The sequence below is a fragment of the Odocoileus virginianus genome, chromosome 6, assembly GCF_023699985.2.
Source record: "Odocoileus virginianus isolate 20LAN1187 ecotype Illinois chromosome 6, Ovbor_1.2, whole genome shotgun sequence".
NCBI lineage: Eukaryota > Metazoa > Chordata > Mammalia > Artiodactyla > Cervidae > Odocoileus > Odocoileus virginianus.
In genome coordinates this window covers 48,380,305-48,394,264 of record NC_069679.1, presented here as the reverse complement: position 1 = coordinate 48,394,264, position 13,960 = coordinate 48,380,305, and the positions used below count along the sequence as shown (strand labels likewise).

At 42.0% G+C, this 13,960-nt stretch overlaps 1 protein-coding gene across 1 annotated transcript in view; it reads left to right on the top strand.

Moving 5' to 3' along the window:
* SLC27A2 (solute carrier family 27 member 2) overlaps positions 1–13,960 on the top strand; it is a 49,439-nt gene that overhangs the window by 23,710 nt on the left and 11,769 nt on the right. The window contains exons 4-5 of the mRNA XM_070469292.1: positions 1,490–1,614; positions 11,327–11,521. Of these exons, the coding sequence (XP_070325393.1) occupies positions 1,490–1,614; positions 11,327–11,521 (320 nt within the window). The remainder of the gene's footprint in view (positions 1–1,489; positions 1,615–11,326; positions 11,522–13,960) is intronic.

Genomic DNA, 13,960 nt, shown 5'->3' with positions numbered 1-13,960 from the left:
TTCATAGAACTGTTCAACTTTAGCTTCTTCAGCATTACTGGTCGGGGCATAGACTTGGATTACTGTGATATTGAATGGTTTGCCTTGGAAACGAACAGAGAACATTCTGTCATTTTTGAGATTGCATCCAAGTACTGCATTTCAGACTCTTTTGTTGACTGTGATGGCTACTCCATTTCTTCTACAGGATTCTTGCCCACAGTAGTAGATATAATGGTCATCTGAGTTAAATTCACCCATTCTAGTCCATTTTAGTTCACTGATTCCTAAAATGTTGATGTTCACTCTTGCCATCTCCTGTTTGACCACTTCCAATTTGCCTTGATTCATGGACCTAACATTCCAGGTTCCTATGCAATATTGCCCTTTACAGCATCGGACTTTACTTCTATCCCCGGTCACATCCACATCTGGGTGTTGCTGTTGCTTTGGCTCCACCTCTTCATTCTTTCTGGAATTACTTCACTGATCTCCAGTAGCATATTGGGCACCTTCCAACCAGGGGAGTTCATCTTTCAGTGTCCTATCTTTTTGCCTTTTCTTACTGTTCATGGGGTTCTCAAGGCAAGAATACTGAAGTGGTTTGCCATTCCCTTCTCCAGTGGACCACGTTTTGTCAGAACTCTCCACCATGACCCATCCATCTTGGGTGGCCCTACCTGGCATGGCTCCTAGTTTCGTTGAGTTAGACAACGCTGTAGTCCATGTGATCAGATTGGTTAGTTTTCTGTGATTGTGATATTCAATCTGTAGATGTTTAATCACATCTACATAGTCCCTTTTGTCATGTAAGGTAGCATATTCACAGGTTCTAAAGATTAGGATGTGGATGTCTTTGGGAACCATTATCCTGTCTATATCACCCACCATAGAAGAATATCTCCTGCTTGCTCAAGACTTTGGCTCTCCATCAGCTAATAAATTAAGTCTGGTTCTTCCACCTGACACAAACTCTCCAAGATTGCAACCCTAACTGCTTCTCCAGGTTCATTGCCTTTGACCCACCCACCTTTCACCACTCTGGTTACAGACCAACTGAATCTTGGCCATCCCCCAACCTTCTGGACCGTCCTGTCTTTATGTTCATGTTTTTTCCTCTGCCAGGAATTCTCTCATTTTTCTCCATATTCATTTCTCAAGACCTAGTTCAAATCCTACCTTTTAAAAAATATGTCTTTCTCATCCCTTGCCCAGGAAAAATTAATCTACCTCCCTGCAACACACATACACCCTTAGGGCTTCACTGAACTGTGTTTATTTATTGCAAGCTGACTTTTACTAGAAAACCTTATGTCTTCTCCCCCACTATACTGTAATCTCCTTTTGAATAAAACCATGTCTTAATCTTTTTTTTTTGCATTGAATATAGTTGGTCCCTAACACTTGTTTATGAATGTAATTCATGTATTAATTTCAAAACTGAAAAATATAACTTGGGACTTTTTTTGGTAGCATTCCTTTATTGGTACCTTCTATGCCTTCTCGCTAGGTGCTACTCTTGTTTTGCGGACCAAATTTTCAGCCAGCCAGTTTTGGGATGACTGCAGAAAATATAACATCACTGTCATTCAGTATATTGGTGAACTGCTTCGATATTTATGCAACTGTCCTCAGGTAACACTTCCTATGTTTCATTATCTTTTTGAAATGCTTAAGATGGGAATTCAAGTCACTTTGGATCATGCTAGGTTTCAACTGCTTCTTATATATCAGTTTTCAGTTTATACTTTAGTTTTTCATTATAAAGTTGTTGGCACCACACCTACAATAGGGAATTTGTTGGTTAATGTGTTAGTGGCCCAACTCTAGCCTGTCAGGCACCTCTGGCCATGGAATTCTCCAGGCAAGAATAATGGAGTGGGTAGCCATTCCCTTATTCAGTGGATCTTCCAGATCCAGAGATCAAACCCGGGTCTCTTGCATTGCAGGCAGATTCTTTACTGTCTGAGCCACCAGGAAAGCCATTACTTGATGGCAGTCATTGTAATAGGGCTTCCCAGGCAGCTCAGTGGTAAAGAATTTGCCTGCCAAGCAGGAGGCACAGGTTCAATCCCTGGGTCAGGAAGACCCCTGGAGAAGGGAATGGCAACTCATTCCAGTATTCTTGCCTGGAGAATCCCATGGACAGAGGAGCCTGACAGTCTGCAGTCCCTGAGGTCCCAAAAGTCAGATATGACTGAGCATGCACACAAAGCAAGGTTGCTGTGATAACATTATTCCCTGCCTTTGTAGCTATTTTCACACCTTACCCTCTACCCAGCATATCCTCTGCTTCCTTCTCTACTTGTTTAAACCCTACTCACTGTCAACGCCCAGCTTCAGTGACGCCTCACATGTTAAACTTATGTGAGTCACCCGAACAGAAGTCATTGCTTCCTTCCTGGGCCTCATTGTTTTCTCCTCACCTGTGGCCCTTGTCACTTTGTAGGTGTTGGTCTTCATGCTTCCAATGGGACCACATCTCGTCGCCTTGCCCTCACTTATACCACATTCATGCAGAAAACTTTTACTTAATGTTACTTAGTGAATAAACTTAGGAACCATCTGACCAAATCTGTTACCAAGCTTAGAACAGATGTCCCAAGGTAATAACTCCAAGTACTGTGGATCTGCCCTGCCTGCAGATACCCACATATCTTTATGAGCTTGTTTGAAAGAGCTCATTCTGCCCAGGTTCTCAGCTCTCATCAGAGAGGGCAGCGTGCCTGGGACCACATCAAGGTCCCAATTTTTTACACCCATTATTTTGCACCCATTCATTCTTTACTGTATGAATTTATCCCGTGCACCATAGGATGTTTAGTAGCATCCTTGGCTTTTATGCAGGACATGCCAGTGATACCCTCCCCACCCTCCCAGGTCATCATAATCAAAATATCTTCAGACATTGCCAGATATCCCCTGGCAGGCAAAATCAACCCTTCCTTAGGACCACTAAACTAGACAATGCAGTAAACTCACCAGATTCTACTTTCTTTAATCCTTTTACTCATCAAAAGAAAACAAACTCAAAGCATCACTAAGTTGATTAACTGCTATTTATAAGCACCAGTTATATTCAGTTTATATATAGGCTACCTTAGAAATGTTGCAGATTCAGTTCCAGACTATCACAAAAAAATGAATTCCACAATAAAGCAAGTCACATGAATGTTTTGGTTTCCTAGTGTACATAAAAATTGTTTATACCATGCTGTAGTCTATTAAGTGTGAAATAGCATCATATCTTTAAAAAGCAGTGTATATACCTTAGTTTTAAAATACTTAATTGCTAAAAATGTTAACCATCATCTGACAATGCTGGCTTGCCACCAACCTTCAATTTGTGGGAAAAAAAAAAAAAGAAGTATCTGCAAAGCACAATGAAGCAGGGTATGCCTGTAATAGAAGCAGTGTGACATAAAGAAGTATAAGATGCTCTTGCCTTAGTTCTTTCTCCTCTTACTTCATGTGGTCTCTGCCCACATATCACTTTATTAGAGAGATCCTTCCTGCTACTTCTCAAACATACCATCCTGCCCCTTACCGTGCATCTCGTGGGTTACTGCTTTCTGTGGCACTGTCACTCCCGACACAGGGCAGGTTTGTATGACTGTTGTCTCTCTCCTCCAGTTAAATGAAAGCTTCATGCACCAGGGGCTTTGTTCATTGCCAGATATCTGGTACTGAGATCTGTATCTGGCACATTCTAGGCATAAACAAATTTTGCTGAATGAACCTCTAAATTCTTGCTCCTGAAAGATGTATAATTGATTTGATGGAAGTAATGTGTTCCCCCAAAATATTTGGGCTTAGCACACATTATTCTAATTCATGAGGCAGATTCAACAGATTCCTGAGGGTCGTAATTAGCTATGAGTTGGGTGAGGACCTTTCCCATAGCAATTTCTGTTGATGTCATTATTGAGTGTTTTTCACATTAATATTCTACCTTGTCTGGAAAATTGCCTGCCTCTCTATCAAGCCCCAGAAATCCATATAAGGCCCTGCTGTTTGGCTTTTCTTCTCTGCCTTAAAAACACCTCCTTGTCAGTTAGAAGTCTCCTGGGGGAGGCGGAATGTTAAATTTTTTTCTGTTAGTTCTAAGGGAAACCACCTTTGGCGTTGAGGAAAATAAACATGTTCGTGTGTCATTTTTTCAGGTTCATACACACACTTCCACACTTCCTTTTTATTAATATTGTCTCAGATGCTGGAAGACATTCAGTTTGGTTGGGGTTTTACATCATCAAAATATATTATGATTTGGTATATAGTAGTAGTACGTGGACAACTTCTAATCTAGAAATAGATTTGGAGTTTCTGTTTGCCCTTGATATATCCCACCCCTGAGTTCTGGTCTGGTTTGTCTGGAAAATACTTATTAGTATTGTAAGAAATGCTCAAAGTCATCTCAAAAAATCTTCAGTTAAAGATTTTTTTAAATGTTATGATCTTTTGTATAGACAATGCAAATCAAAAATACAGTGAGGTAGCATAGTGGTCAGAATGGCCATCATCAAAAAATCTACAAATAGTAAATGCTGGAGAGGGTGTGAAGAAAAGGGAACCCTCCTACAGGGTTGGTGGGAATGTAAATTGGTACAGCCACTATAGGGAACAGTATGGAGATTCCTTAAAAAAAACTAAAAATAGAGCTACCATATAATCTAGCAATCCCACTCCTGGGCTTATATCCAGAGAAAAACATGGTCCAAAAGGATACATGCACCCCAGTGTTCACTTTAGCAGTTTACAATAGCCAAGGCATGAAAGCAACCTAAATGTCCATCAACAGAGGAATGGATAAAGATGTGGTACGTGTATAGAATAGAATATTACTCAGCCATTAAAAAGAATGATATAATGCCATTTGCAGCAATATGGATGGACCTGGAGAGTGTCATACTGAGTGAAGTAGGTCAGACAGTGAAAGAGAAATATCCTATGGTATCACTTAAATATGGAATCTTAAAAGAAATATATAAATGAACTCATTTACAAAACAGAGATAGACTTAAAGAACAAATTTATGGTTGCCAGAGGGGGAAGGGATAACTAGGGAGTTTGGCATCGACATGTACACACTGCTATATTTAAAATGGATAACCAACAAGGACCCACTCTATAGCACAGGGAACTCTGCTCAAGATTATGTAACAACCTAAATGGGAAAAGAATTTTTAAAAGATTAGAAACATGTATATGTATAACTGAATCATTTTGCTGTACATCTGAAACTTTCACAGCATTGTTAATCAACTATACTCCACTAAAGAATAAACAGTTAAAAATGAGGAGGTGATATATATGTACAATAATATACTACTCAGCTATAAAAAAGAATGAAATATGGCCATTTGCAGCAATAACAACAAAAGTGGATATAAACTAGAACTGATGGTGGAAGACTCTGCATCAATGTCATCAGAAATGCTCTTGGCCTTCGAGCTTCTGGAATAGGCTGCTCCTAGAGCAGCTAACTCTGCCGTCAGCCCCCAGGCACTGGATATCAGGGAGGCAACTCCTACCCTAGCTAAGCATATGAACCTAATGACACCCATCCACAGAATGACCTGGTTCATCAGGAGAATCTGGGGCAATGTTGAGAAGATGGAAGCTACTATGCTTCTCCCTTTCCTGAGTCATGTTCAGTAGCTCCCTTGGTAAAGCAGAGGACTGGGGAGAAATGCACCAGCCACCTTAGGGCGGGAGTTCAGTTCTGGCTCAACAGACTTAATGTAGTGCTTCAGAGCAAGGACTCTGGAGGCAGCAGGTCTGAACTCTGATCATTGAGCAGCATGGTCGACCTCGCTCAATCTTTTCTAGAGACAGGAGACTTATTGTCTGGGAAAGATCTAAAGGAGCTCTGAACTTCTCAAGGACCCTAGGAGAGAGGAGGGCAGGGGCTGAGGCGCTGAGAGCAGTTGAGTAAGTGCCTACTTCCTGACCAGCTCCCTTCCCCTGCACACCTTTCAGAGCTCTAGCAGTCAGTGATGCTTGCAGGCAAGATGTTGGAGGAGAGTTACTCTTTGTTGTTGTTGTTCAGGCCCCTAGTTGTGTCTGACTCTTCGCAACCCCACGGACTGCAGCATTCCAGGCTTCCCTGACCCTCACCATCTCCTAGAGTTTGCCCAAGTTCATGTCCATTGCATGGGTGATGCCATCCAGCCATCTTAGGGAGTTATTCTTAGAGAGAACTAAACGTTCCCAGAAAAGAACCTGGACATTGGCTCACTACCACTTCCCTAGACAGAGCAGCTCAAGCATCTTTTTGTTGCCTTGTGCATGCTTGGTTGCTTCATTGGTGTCTGACTCTTTGTGACCCCATGGGCTGTAGCCCACCAGGCTCCTCTGTCCATGGGATTCTCCAGGCAAGAGTACTGGCGTGGGTTGCCATGCCCGCCTCCAGGGGATCTTCCCAACCCAGGGATTGAACCTGCATCTTTTATGTCTCCTGCATTGGCAGGCAGGTTCTTTACCACTTAGTGCCACTTGGGTTGTCTTACTCCTATATAGGAACAGATTCCAAAGGAAAATCTCTAACAGGAAAGATCATTTTAAAAAAAGAAGAAGAAAGAGCATTAATTCAGACAGTAGGAGAAGACTTCTAGAAACCAATAATATTCTCAGAAATGTTAGAGAAGATATTATATCCATAAACCAGAAATAGTATGCTACTAAAAAAAGCCAGAATAATGTCTCCTGAAAAATAAAAATATGATTTAAAAATTATTTAATCCATAGAAAAGTTGGCAGATAAAGTTGAGTAATCTTACAGAAAATTGGAAGAAAGATAAAGTGATGGACATGAGTGGAGACAAAATAAGAAAATTAGAGGATCCAAAAGATTCAGTATCTGATTAATAGGACATTAGGGAATGGATAGCAAAAATGGAGAAGAGGAAATTATTAAGACATAACACAAGAAAATTTCCCAAAACTGAAGGATGCCTTGAAAAGGCTAATTGAATACCTAAGTAAATGAGTGGAATTTTTTAATGCTTAAACTATACTATGATGTTATTTAAGACTATCAAAAGAGAGAGAGAGTATTCTATACGAATAACATTTGACTTGCCAACAGCAACACTCAAGCTGGAAGACACAGGAAGCTGTGCCTTCAAAATTCTAAGTTAACATTATTAACTATCTAGAATTTTATATCCAACCAAATTATTAATCAAGTGTAAAATAAAATTTTCAGACATTCAAAGTCTAAAAAAAAAACCTTACCTCCTGTATACCCTTCTTTAGGAAGTTCCTAGAGAAAGTATTCCATCCAAACAGAAGAGTAAAAAAAGAAAAAGGAAGACCCAGGATCCAGGGAAAAGAGGCAAAGGATATTCCCAGGCCTGGAAAACAGCTAGTCCAGGTTGGAACAAAAGGATAAAAGGAAGAAAAATGGAAAAAAGGAAATTCTATCATCTGATAGAAGGAGGATCATTGTATTTAGATGCTTTGGGGGGATAAGGAAAGAACTACAAATAAAAACTAAGAAAATCAAGCAAATGGGCAAGGAGGAAATTATTCCTAGGAAAAACAAACATTTGTTCAAGAATTTGTTCATAGTATGTTACTGAGTTCATCAGTGGTGAGTTAGGGGCAGAATAATGTGAACACTGAATATTGATTGAACCAAAAATTGTGATTTTGGAAAATTGATAGAGTTTAATCCCCATCCAGCACAATGGGAAATCAGTAAATAATGTCTAAAGTGTTTACTCGAAAGATAGCAGATCTTCTAATTTAGAAACACGGAGGTGAGAAGCAGCAGCAACAAGCATTAAAAGCATCTGCCTCTGGGTAGTAGGCTGAAGGCAAAGAATGAAGACAGATAAGTGGAATGACATTTCTTCACGTAAAAGCCTTTCAGTACTTTTGGGTTCTTAAACTCTGTGTGTGTGTGTGTGTGTGTGTGTGTGTTGCTTTTTTTTTTTAACTAAGGAAAAGCATGCTCTCCGTAGTCATATAGATTTGGATTTGAATTTTGGGGGCAACTGTGTTTCTACCTGTGTGATCTTGGGCAAATTACTTTAAACTTTTCAAAGTTCTGTTTCCTCAACTGTAATCTGAGGCAAATACTTGATTATCTCTCACATTTCAGTAGGGCTCCTTCGGACCTTAAGATAATACAGGGCAATTGCCTGATACAAAGCAAAACCCTCAATAAAAGTCTTCTGCTTCCTCTGATTACCTGGCACCCTGCACCCTCTCTGAACACCCTGACCTCTGACCCTTCATCAGTCATTCAATCCACGGTGGATTAAAATGCCCCGGGTGTGTTTGCATGTTGCACCTCACCTGTAACGTGGAATAGAGTGATCTTTGTTTAAAAAAAAAAAATGAGCAGGTGACCCTTGACCTAAAATACAGTTCCTTTGGGGAGTGGCTCTGGTGATGAGGAAATTCCAAAAAGAGAAATACTGCTACTCTTAGGCCTTGGTGATCAAAAGCTTAGGTGAGAAACAGACATCTCTGAAGGCTCTGGGAACTCTCAAATATTTCCAGGCCTACAGCCTTAATCCCTTTTGCTGGTGTAATTGGATCTCTCAGTTTATGATGAACACTGAGCCGGTGGTATTGTGACTGTGAGCCCAGCTACCTGGCACCTGCAGGTGACAGGTGCACCTGTGAGGCCAGCCCACTTCCCACATTTCAGAGCGCTGCAGCCTCCTGCATCCTGAGCCCTCCCTGGTGGGGATGTCCCCGCTGTGAGCTGTTGAACAGGGTGGCTGGTGTTTTCATGGCGGAGGTTATGTCTTCTTTTACTGCAGGAATTACACTCTACGCAAAGCACAGGGCCAGGCACTATGGATGATATATAGAGAGATTTGGCCTCAAAGGAGCTTACAGTCTAATTAGACAAAGAAATGGACTAAGGGGGCAATGGTGGGCTGCATGGAGAAGAAGTAAGGTCTCAGCTTTACACACCGAATTGCTACTCTTGAACTTCTCACGCAAGCCTGGAGACCAAGTCAGCCCCAAGTCAGGTGGTCATTTTTAAGCAAATATTTTTGATGTTTCATTCTCAGAGTGGCAGTGCGGCACACCAGTGTGGGCGCAAGGATAGTCTCTGGAAAACTGATAGCCCTTGCTGAGGAATAGTGCTTTATAGACAAGGTGACCCTATCTATAAATCACTATCCAAACAGGGCCATTTGAGAGCAGAAGGTGTGTCGCTAAGAAGCACGTCGGAACAACAGGTGTAAACCAGGACCAGCCCTGGCAAGCCAGATGGATGGTGTCCTGACTGCTGCTGTTGTTTTAATCACCAAGTTGTGTCCAACTCTTTGCGACCCTGTAGACTATAGCCCACCAGGCTCCTCTGTCCATGGGATTTCCCAGGCAAGAATACTGGAGTGGGTTGCCATTTCCTTCTCCAGGGAATCTTCCCCACCCAGGGATGAAACTTGTGTCTCATGCATTGGCAGAAGGATTCTTTACCACTAAGCCACCTGCAAAGCCCATCCTGACTTATCAGTACTTGATAATTATAAAAGGGATCCAAGTAACCTAGGGACCAAGAGAGCTGATGAAGAAAATAGGTTCCCACTCAGAACAAGTAGATTCATGCAAGTTCAGAAGGCTTCTCAGGTAAGACTCCTCAATACACTGGTTAAAAACCACTGGCTCAGATTTCCCTGGTGGTCCAGTGGTTAAGAATCTGCACTTCCACTGCAGAGGGTACAGGTTTGATCCCTAATTGGATAAGATAGGGATCCACTTATCCACTAATATCCTGCAAGCCATGTGATGGGGCAAAAAAAAAGAGCCACTGGCATGAAGCCCCTAGTCTGTCTCTGCCTACATATTTCCTCCTCATAAGACTGCACAAGGGGCCCGGTTTTAACTAGGGACAGGTATTGTTCACCTCTGTGGTTAGGTCTCCTGAAAGAACTTTATCACTTGAATTTTGACCAAGGAGCTACTTACAAATTAAATGCTCACACACAGCTCCACTGACTCCTTGACACCTCTCACGTGGAAACCATTCAAGGTTGGTTTGGTTTGGTTTTTAACCACCGGATCAAAGGTCCTCCCCTTGTCAGAGAACTGCCAGCCTCTCACTGCAAACAGTTTTTTTCCAAAAAGGGTCTCTTATTCCAAAATCATTTCACAGTGATTTCACAGAGTAAGAAATAATGTAGAAATGCTCTTCAGAATGTTTGCTCTTTTAAGCAAATCGCTGTTCAGTTAAAGAGATTGTTATTTGACAGGAGAGGAGAACCATAGTCACCCAGCACTTGCACCTCTCTCCATCCTGTTTTCTCTTAGAGTAAAGGTCATCGAGCTACACATTTTGCAAGTTAAAATTATACTTATTTACCTGCCCCTCTCTCCAAGCTGTGATCTCCTGACCTCAATCAAATGCCTCATTATATATCATTAAAATTACCTAAGGTTCAGACATATTTGTCGGGCCTCATAAATGTGGTTGAATGGAAAACAGCCCAGTTCTTATCCACCTCTTTTGCTGATTGATACAAGCTCAGCTTTCAGTTCTTATACTCCAAACAGCTTTTCCATTGTGATTTCTATTTATAGCAAAGCATATTCCTCCAGGCCACCTGAGGCAGCTGGAAGCCAGTTCCCTCCCCCTTTTCCCCTTCCCCGTTGGTTCAGCTCCACCTGCTCTTGTGGTCACCTGGTCTCTCTAGACAATGAATGCGTGAACAAGAGTCCTCTCCAGTCCCACCAGCCCCTCACGTGCGTGCTCTTAGATGACTCTGTAAAAAATGATTCTCTCTCTCTCCCTGGACTTTGTTCCCATTTTCTTCTTCATTGTCAAGTGAAGACTATAGCTTCAGATTGTGTCACTCTCTGACAGACCTTTACAATTTACTGAGATTCGCCAGCCTCATCAAGAGAACAATCAACATGCACAGCGAGCTCAGCTTGGTGCTCTGTGATGACCTAGAGGGGTGGGATGGCAGTCCAAGAGGGAGGCGATATATGTATACATATAGCTGATTCACATCATTGTACAGCAGAAACTAGCATAACATTGTAAAATAATTATATTCCTGTATAAAACTTAAAAGGAAAACAACATATGACTCAAGCTTCAGATTGGATGGGGATTAAATACTGGCATCACTTAGTTTTCTGTCCACTTGTCTCATATCACCTCTTAAAAATCAAAATGGGAAAGTTCCCAGTGTCGGCCCATACTGTGTTTGGGAGTCGGGGGGAGGGGTGGGTATAATATGTGTGGGGGATAATGAAGGCGTGCACTAAAGTCAATTCATAACCAACATAAATATGAAGAAACACAAAGGCCGTTGTTAATATTCAAGTACAGCCTCCCAAGATGTTTCAGTTTGGTCTCTTCCTCCTGCTACAGAAACCAAACGATCGTGACCACAAAGTCAGACTGGCACTAGGAAACGGCTTACGAGCAGATGTGTGGAAAGAATTCATCAGGAGATTTGGGGATATTAACATTAATGAGTTCTATGCTTCCACTGAAGGCAATATTGGATTTATGAATTACACGAGAAAAATTGGTGCTGTTGGAAGAGTAAACTACCTACAGAAAGTAAGTATATTGGAAAATGAGGGCATCTGTAGCCAGCTTTCAGTACATGGGGATTTCCTGAAAGCTGTATCATGATGATGCTCTTATTAGAATTCCAAGACCCATCCATATCACCAAAGGAGGCTTTGCTCATTCTCTATGACAATGACCTAAAAATGACAGGGTCCTTTAATTTTAACATATTAATTTCTATTAAAGACAACCCACTATGATTTTCCATCTGTAACTTGTGTGAAGTCTTCTAATGCCATTTATACTTGTATATGTTAAAACACTTGAAGGTTACCAGTTCTGTATGTTAACTACACACTGTGAAATGTGGTATTTCTCTTTCATTGTGATGTGTTACCATCAAGAGGCTGGTCGGGGGGTCTTTTTATACATTTAGGTGCAGGGCCCTGTCCCCAGAGCTTTGGAAGGAGGGACAACTTGTGTTCACCTTTGTGTTCACAAGGAGGGTGGGCCCAGGCATCAGTATTTTTTTTAGCATTTTTAGAAATAAAGCTTTTAATTGGAGGATAACGGCTTTATTATGTTGTGCTGGTTTCTGCCATACAACAACATGGATCAGCTATGAGTGTGTGTGTAGATAGATAGATAGATAGATAGATAGATAGATAGATAGATAGATAGATAGATAGATGATAGATAGATAGATAGATAGATAGATCTTCTGTCTTGAACCTCCCTCCACCCACCTCATCCCACCCCTCTAGGTAGTATTTTTTTAAAGCTATTTAACCAAGATTAAGAACTGCTCTTTTGAGAGAACCAGGATGCATCCGCGTTCTAGGATCTTATAAACAATTGTGTTCACCTGATAACCACACTGGGCTTCCCAGGTGGTGCTCGTGGTAAAGAACCCAGCTGCCAGTGCAGGAGACTCAGAGATGCAGGTTCCATCCCTAGGTTGGGAAGATCCCCTGTAGGAGGGCATGGCAGCCCACTCCAATATTCTTACCTGGAGAATCCCATGGACAGAGGAGCCTGGCGGGCTACAGTCCATAGTGTCACACAGAGTTGGACAGGACTGAAGTGACTTAGCACCACGCCACAGTAACCATACCAGAAAGATATTTCTTATGTGTAAGCCAGCTCATGCAGCATTTTCTTTTCCCTCTCAGTCATTTTATTGCCTCATCTCCAGACAGTCTCTTTGCCTTTTATTGTGTCTGAGCAGTCGGTCTTCTAGATGACTACCTATTCTGCAAAATTCCAGAAACATTCAGCAAATACTGAATCTTCACTGGCTTGAGCAGTCATTACTGTTGTTATGCCTCAAGTACCTCATCCTGCCTGGGCATGAAACAGCCACACCAGAGCTCCCAGGCAACCGATGCCCCCAGGGACTGACCAGCCAAGTACACAGGACAATAGTCCTCGTGCATAAGAGAGCTGGCCCAAGAGACCAAATTCCACTACCATCCCAGACTAGCCCAAGATCATGCCCTTTCCCATGGTCATGCCTCAACTTCAGAAATAAAACAAAAAGGGAAAATACAGAGCCTAGTGCCTGGCCCAAACTTATGTAATAAGGGGAAAGAGTTGTTGAAAGAATTACATTAGATAGAATATAGCCCAGTGCCTGCCATATAATAGCCTTGAATAGCTGTAAAGATTATTATCATTCCATTCTTTGTATCCTGGCCTGACCTCCTGGGATTTCCAAGTCCAAGTCACCTCTCTAACAATAACAGCCAAGCCTACATTACACATGTCCCTCCACTGTCCTCTACACCTGTGCCACCCAGTATAGTAGCCACTAGCTACATGTGGCTATTTAAATTATGTCAATTTTTAATCAATTCTTCATTTGACCTAGCCACACTTCAAATGCTTAGTAGCCACATGTGTTTAGTGACTACCACGTTGAGTAGTACAGTTATAGACTATTTCCATCACCATAGAAGATTCTCCTGGGCAGCTCTATTATAGACTTGAGAATCAACTGTTGAGAGGCTCAATCTTCTCTAGTTAGGGTCAGGCCCAACTAGTTAAGTCAGGCCTGGATGAGTCCAAACCTTGGAGACCCAGGATAAATGCGGTTCAAAAACAAGAGAGGGCAGAAGGCTGAGCTGAGGTCTGGTACAAGATATCTATGTTGTCACTTAAGTGTTAGTCACTCAGATGTGTCTGACTCTTTGCAATCCCATGGACCATAGCCCACCAGGCTCCTCTGTCCATGGGATTCTCCAGGCAAGAATACTGGAGAGGGTTGCCATTCCCTTCTCCAGGGGATCTTCACAACCCAGGAGTTGAACCTGAATCTCCTGTGTTGCAGTCAGATTCTTTACCATCTGAGCCACCAGGGCACTACTGACTCAAAACATGTGTTGCAAGGACTTCTCTCCTGGTCTAGAGGTTAAGATTTCACCTTCCAGTGCAAGGGGTGCAGGCTCAGCTCCTGTTGAGGAGCTAAGATCCCACATGCCTTGCAGC